Source organism: Cervus canadensis, chromosome 1 (assembly GCF_019320065.1).
Source record: "Cervus canadensis isolate Bull #8, Minnesota chromosome 1, ASM1932006v1, whole genome shotgun sequence".
Classification (NCBI taxonomy): domain Eukaryota; kingdom Metazoa; phylum Chordata; class Mammalia; order Artiodactyla; family Cervidae; genus Cervus; species Cervus canadensis.
Genome location: NC_057386.1, coordinates 7765132 through 7772022, shown reverse-complemented (window position 1 = coordinate 7772022; position 6891 = coordinate 7765132). Strand labels below are relative to the sequence as shown.

General features: G+C 57.5%; 1 protein-coding gene across 1 annotated transcript; it reads right to left on the bottom strand.

The window, feature by feature from the left end:
* Positions 1 to 583: 583 nt before the first annotated feature.
* Positions 584 to 1870, bottom strand: LOC122424699 (serotonin N-acetyltransferase). Its single transcript, XM_043442793.1, has 3 exons — positions 1678 to 1870; positions 1230 to 1384; positions 584 to 889 (listed from the first exon to the last, which is right to left on the bottom strand). The coding sequence occupies exons 1-3, from the start codon at positions 1838 to 1840 to the stop codon at positions 584 to 586; spliced, it is 624 nt and encodes a 207-aa protein (XP_043298728.1). The 5' UTR covers positions 1841 to 1870.
* Between the last annotated feature and the right edge of the window lie 5021 nt (positions 1871 to 6891).

Here is a 6891-nt window from a genome sequence, read left to right as displayed (position 1 = left end):
TGGAGGGCCTGGCAAAAGCCGTGTTGGGTGTGGGGGAGCAGCTCTTGGCCTTTCACTGCAGCTCCCCCCAGCCCTTCACCCCACACGCGATGTGGCACAACCACGGTTACTGTGGGCAGAGGACCCGGGGCACCTGGGGTGTGGGGGAGCTGAGAGGTGGCCCCTGCCCTTCCCTCCCCCCAGCTGCCCCCACTCCAGGGATGAGGACCAGAAGGGGTAGCCCTGGGTCTGGGGGGATAGGGGCTCCTTTGGTGAGGACGCAGAGGCAAGGCTGCAGGATGCCTCCCACTGTCCCCAGTTCACAGACCCAGCACGTGTGGGTGCAGTTTGGATGCAGGGGGTCCGGAGGGCCTGGCGTGGACAGAGAAGAGCACGGAAGTACTGTGCCCCAGGAGGGCACCCGGGCTGGGAGCAGCCGCCCCGCCTTCTCTTTATTTCACCCATTCCCCCCGCTCCACCATCCGCTGGGAATCACCATCTCCCTTCAGACCAAGCGAAGCAGGGGGACGGCAGGGCAGAGAAGGGGACCGACTGGGGATTGGGTAGGAGCCCCTGACCGTGGGCTCCCCAGGGGGGCAGCAGGTCAGGGGTCACTGTTCCGGCGCAGGGCGGCGTGGCCCCGCAGGGAGCAGTGCATCTCCGTGAAGGTCAGCGAGCCCACGACGATGGCACATGGGCCCGCGGGATGGAAGCCGAACCTCTGGTAGAAGGGCACCAGCGCGTCCTCGCACATGAGCACTGCCCGGCGCACGGCCGGCTGGCCGCCCACGTGGTGCAGGTAGCGCCAGAGCAGGACGGAGCCCTTGCCCTGCCGCCGGAAGGTGCGGTGCACGGCCAGCACGTGCAGGTGGGCGGTGCGCCCCCCGGGCCTGTGCAGCGTCAGCGACTCCTGGGGCGAGAGACGGACACGAGTCAGGGTCGCCTCTGTACACCCCAACACCGCCCGCGCTGGGCCAGGAGCAGCCGCCCCCGAGAGTCTCCAATCAGGCCCCCTTCTACCCAGATTAGGAGCTATGACCCCAGCCCCTTTGTGGTCCCTTTCATGAGGGTCTTGAGGCCCCGAAGGACTGGGCTGTCTTGCCAGGAGAGAACCAACCGTGAGCTCCTGTGTTGGATCTGGAGGAAGACATCCCAGCCTCCTGTTCCTCCCCCACCTTCTGCCTCCATGGGAAGTGGTGGCCTCTTTTCCTGAGGCCTTCCCGGGACAGAGCAGGTCACCCCATCCTCACCTGAGTAAGTCTCTCCTCATCCCACAGGGAGCCGATGATGAAGGCCACGAGGCGGCCCTCCACGAACCAGCCCAGGGACAGCTCGGGACACAGGGTCAGGAAGTGCCGGACCTCATCCAGATTCAGGGGGCAGTTGCCGGAGACAGAGACGAAGGCTGCATCAGGAAGCACGAGTGGGTGACCCCCCCGTCCACTGAGCATCTTCTCAGATGCTGGGTGGGCTCCCCAGGTCCCCAAGCCTCCCCTGGGAAGCATGGGATTCAGGGCTGCTCTTCCTCCCACTCGCCTGAAACACACATGTGCTCCTGCACACGCACAGAAACACACCATCAGATACTCTGGGGGCCCATCTGCCAAGGACAGGGGACTCCAGGGTCTTCTCCCCAAGGGCAACAGCGGCAGAGTTCAGCAGAGTCCCAGACCCTGGGGGGCCGGAGGGGCTGCTCACCCTCTCGCTCAATCTCAAACACGCCGGCAGCGTCCTCTGGGGTGAGGCAGCGAAACTCGTTGGCGGGGAGTGTGTGGCGCCGCTGGCGGCCTGGGGACCCTGGGATGCCAGACAGTGGGTGCAGAGCCGAGGGCTTCAGGCAGTGGATGCTCAGCGTGGACATCCTGGATACGGCTGCCACCCAGGGGGTCCCCAGCTTCAGAAGTGGCCCCTGTGACGAGGAGGGTCCCTCCACACCTGTTGGAGAAGGGTGATGGTCAGGGGGCTGGTCCTCATCTCCAAGGGGGCCGTCCAGGGCGATGGTGCCTCTTGCCTCTTTTGCAGGAGACCTAGAGTGGGGAGTCTGGGCACTAGGGTAGAGCGGGCATGTAGGGCATCAATTCCTCCCGCCCTGTGCCTGCTCACTAGCTCCCTGGGTCCCTTTCTGTCTCTCTCCCTGACCCCCGTCAATGTGCAGATCCTAGAGGCAGCCATGCCTCCCTTACGAAGCCCGTAATCTGCGAGTTGCCCTCCCCTCCCTCCTCCACCTTCTCTCCCCACATCTCCAAGCCCCAAGCAGGGGACTCCTGTTCCTGGGAGCCTGTGAGAAGATCCCACTTACCACAACCACAGGGCCAGTTACCCCAGAAGCCGTCCTTGGGCTCAGGAGCCAGGGAAACCCAGGACCTGCTTTTGTAGCAGGTGTGGCCGGGCAGCGCATGACAGTGTCCTCAGAGATTTCTAAGGCAATGCCCCACCTGCACGTCAACCCAGGCAGGATGAAGCCAGCAGGGCTGGGCCCTGTCCCCAGCCTCTGAGGGCAAAACCTCAGGCTGGCATGCCGGACACAGAGGGGATTATAGCAGCTGATGAGGCCCCGGAGTTCGGGGAAAAGATCACTTGGGACCACTCAAAAACAAAAGTCAACCGAGTCCGTTCTAAAATCAAGTTGGCTTTATTCAGGGATTCATGAGTCAAGCACCATCCCACCTGGCAAGTAGAAAGGAGGTCCAGGGCTTCCCTGGTGGCTCAGTGGTAAAGAGTCCACCTGCCAAGGCAGGAGACCTGGGTTCGACCCCTGATCTGGGAAGATCCCACTTGCCGTGGAGCAGCTGCATCTCAACTGTTGAGCCTGTGCCCTACAGCCCGGGAACCGCAACCTCTGAGCCCAGGCAGCATAGAGCCTGTCTGTGCTCTGCAACAAGAGAAGCCCCCACAATGAGAGGCTTGTGCACCGCAACTAGAGAGAGCCTGTGTGCACCCACGAAGACCAAGCACGGTCCCAAAGAAGTAAATATTTAGAAAGGAGTTCCAAAGAGTTGTACAAAATCGGAGACCTTCAAAGACTGAAGGGGCCAGGAACAAGGAGAGAGCTGATGAGGAATTCCTTGATGGTCCAGCGGTTGAGACTCGGCTCTTTCACTGCTGGGGCCTCTTCAATGAAAGAGCAGATGATGTCTATCAGGAAGAGTATGTCACTAGTGCTGACCAGGAAATTCCAGACTGACTGGTTTAGCATTCCAGATCTGAGAGAGGCAGAAGCTGCTGAGAGGTTAGGTATTAAAACCTCAGTTTGGTGTGGCTTAGCACTAGAGACTCCATTTTGGGCCTGACATTGATTTCTAAACAGGGTTAAGCCTCAGGAGTCAGGCTCTAACCTCTGCTCTGGTGTTCACTGGTTGGCTGGGGCATCACCCTCTGTCCCCTGGGGACCTGGGCATGCCCTCCTCTGAGGTTCTTCCAGCCCTGGCAGCCCGAGATTGCTACATTTATAGCACTTGATACCTGCCGAACCCTGGATCAGAGTCTCCTTTAATCCACACGACAGCCCTGCCCAGTGAGTATGAATCCCATGTCAGAGAGAGGGAAAGTGAAACTCAGAGAGGTGAGGTGACCTGTGTGTTGCCCCCAGGGCTGCTGGGCCCCATGGATCTTCGAAATGATCAGTTCACAGCTTTGCATCTCTCCTCAGTCATCAGTGTCCTCCAGTCAGGGTCTACCAAGCCAAGGGAGCTAGTGAGTCACCTGTCAGCTCAAATCTGGTTCTCGGATGGGCAGGTGGGACCAGTGAGCCTGGACACACACACATGGCTGCTACTGCGCTATTCAGACCTTGCTGTGTCCACAGGGACAAGCCTCTGAAAGGGTTCCATCACTGACAAACCCCGGAGGCCCTGTCTGCATACATCACCTCCTCCATGGTATAGGCACCCAAAGTCTGGTTCTGCACGTATGCCTCTTTCTGAGCACTGGGGAAGATCTCCAAATGCAGTGTGTGCTAAGTCACTTCAGTTGTGTCCGACTCTGTGTGACCCTGTGGACTGTAGCCCGCCAGGCTCCTCTGTCCATGGGGATTCTCCAGGCAAGAACACTGGAGTGGGTTGCCATGCCCTCCTCCAGGGGATCTTCCTAACCCAGGGATGGAACCCAGGTCTCTTGGGTCTCCTGCATGGGCAGCTGTGTTCTTTTACCACCTTGGAGGACCAGTGCCTGTCTGGGGCTTTTTGTTAAATCCCAGCTGTACCCCAAGCAGTGTGTAGGATCTTAGCTCCATGACCAGGGATGGAACCTATGCCCCCTGCAGTGGAAGCTCAGAGTATTAACCACTGGACCACCAGGGAAGTCCCCTCAAATGGGGCTTTTGGGGAGGTGCTGGAAATGTAATGTTACATTCTTAAATTTAACTTGTGTGATTTTGTGCATATTTGTTCTACTTGAAGTTTACTTAAATATCCGGAAGACTGCTTCACCTAACAGGTGCACTCCACAGAGTTCCTTGTCTACCAGTGGCTTCGCCCCATGCCCAGGGCTGCCCTCTGATCTTAGTATCTGACGTGAGCTTTCCCTCGGAATCTAGAGTCTCAGCAAACTGCCTCCTGCTCCCCTCTCCTTTGCCACTACCCCAGACCCTCTTCAGGCCAGCAGGTGGCCCCTGGCTTCCCTTTCCACCTCCCAATTCACACCCCTCCTGCAGCTCTCGGCCCCTCCCTAGCGAGCACCCAGCCCTGTCCTTCATTGACACACACCGCCATCAGCCCTTAGCTTCTACACCCGCACAGCAGAGCTGACCCCTGTCCACACACCACAGAAGGAGCCCCTGCTCTCGCCAGGATCCGGGAGGCGCTCCAGTGCTGGCCCGGCCAGGTGCTGCTGGGCCCACCTGCCTGATGCTGGAGTGACCTCAGACCAGCCCGGGTGCCCCCACGCCCTTTCACCCAGGGCCCCTTTGCTGTCTGCAGCCCAGCAGAACCCCCAGAGCTCACGTGCCCCCCCTGCTCACCACATCTGCCACTGGGCAACTTCCTGTCTTTCCCCTTCTGGGGACCCACGACTGACTTTTCAGGACTGACCAGAAGACTTCCTCAGGTTTGGCCTTCACATCTGCTGGGGCAAACATGTCCAGGACCTGGGCTGGGCACCCCCACCTCCAACCTGGGGTCCCAAAAAGGCCTCCTCTGTTAGGTGCTTCCCAGGTGGCTCAGTGGGTAAAGAATCTGCCTGCCAAGCAGGAAGACGTGGGTTCCATCCCTGGGTTGGGAAGATCCCCTGGAGAAGGAAATGGCAACCCACTCCAGTTTTCTTGCCTGGAGAATTCCAGGGACAGAGAAGCCTCACGGGATACAGTCTGTGGGGTTGCAAAGGGTCAGAAACCTCTTAGCCACGAAACAGCAAAGCTCTTCTTAGAGCCTGTGGCTCCACCTCGCCCCCTGGTGGCTGATCACAACAGCCTGGAGCCGTGAAGAAATGCAGGCTGCTGAATGGACCTCTTTTGTTTGGACACCATATGGCCTATGCTTTCTGGAAAACCCATCTAGGCACATGGATCCTCAGAGAACAAGACCAGTGGGATACAAAGCACAGCTAAACGGGGGCATGGCCCCCATGGTGGGCAGGGAAGGGCAGGGAAGGCTGATCACGAGGCCTCTCTCCTGGTCAACAGGAGGAAAATGACAATACCCCACTACAGGGAGGGGGCGCCTGGAACAAAGATGAGGGTGCCCTCTGCAGAGAAATCAACATCAAGAGTGACAGCAATAGTGTCTGGTACCAGCCAGAGTAAAAATCTGCTGAGGTGTTTTTTTTTTTTTTTTTTTGGCCTAACCCCAAAGCACGCGGGTTCTTAATTCCCTGACCAGGTATTGAACCCAAGCCCCCTGAAGTGGAAACGCAGAGTCTTACCCACTGGGCTGCCAGGGAATTCCCCACTGAGGCATTTCAGGCCACTAGACTCGCTAGTTGGAGAAGGCAATGGCATCCCACTCCAGTACTCTTGCCTGGAATATCTCATGGACGGAGGAGCCTGGTAGGCTGCAGTCCATGGGGTTGCTACGAATCGGACACGATTGAGCGACTTCACTTTCACTTTTCACTTTCATGCATTGGAGAAGGAAATGGCAACCCACTCCAGTGTTCTTGCCTTGAGAATCCAGGGACGGGGGAGCCTGGTGGGCTGCCGTCTATGAGGTCGCACAGAGTCGGACACGACTGAAGTGACTTAGCAGCAACAGACTCGCTAGTGATATGTCCTCCCCCTTTCCTGGGCTGTAATTGAATTCATCAACCAAGGGAGTAGCCTCAGGTGATGTCCATTAAGTCTGTCCAATTTAGCAAATAAAAATGCAGGACACCTGGTGAAATTTGAACCAGGTATACAACAAATACTTTTTAAAGAATGAATGATTCCCAGGTGGCGCCTGGTGGCAAAGAACCCGCCTCCCAGTGCAAGTAGACTAAGAGACATGGGTTCGATCCCTGGATTGGGAAGATCCCCTGGAGGAGGGCATGGCAACCCACTCCAGTGTTCTTGCCTGGAGAATCCCCGTGGACAGAGGAGCCTGGCAGACTACAGTCCACAGGGTCACAAAAATTTGGACACAACTGAAGTGAGTGAGCATGCACGCATACATGTGATGTGTAGAACATTTTTATACTAAAAAGGAGTTTATCTAAAATTTCAATTTCACCAGAGGTCTTGAATTTTGTCTGGCAACCCCATTTGTGAGGTATGAGAAGGGACGTGGTCAGCCTGGGCCGGTAAAGGGCCGTGAGGGAGCCGGGGAGAATCGCAGGTCTGCACCAGGCATAGGGCACAGGGAAGCAGCTATCTGAGCCTTGGGCTGGCTGGACCCTTTGGCTACCAAACCTCATACAGTTATCGCCTTCTTCTCAAAAGTCCACTTTCTGCCATTTCGCTTTTATGAAAGGCTTACATCAGTACTTGTTTTCACTAACCAA

What these genes read in the sequence shown, in the direction of transcription:
- LOC122424699 (XM_043442793.1), bottom strand. Translation starts at nt 1,840, where the DNA reads ATGTCCACGCTGAGCATCCACTGCCTGAAGCCCTCGGCTCTGCACCCA. An exon ending in GTTTGAGATTGAGCGAGAGG is followed by an intron (nt 1,385 to 1,677) that starts GTGAGCAGCCCC and finishes TTCCTGATGCAG; the next exon opens with CCTTCGTCTCTGTCTCCGGC. An exon ending in ATGAGGAGAGACTTACTCAG is followed by an intron (nt 890 to 1,229) that starts GTGAGGATGGGG and finishes CTCTCGCCCCAG; the next exon opens with GAGTCGCTGACGCTGCACAG.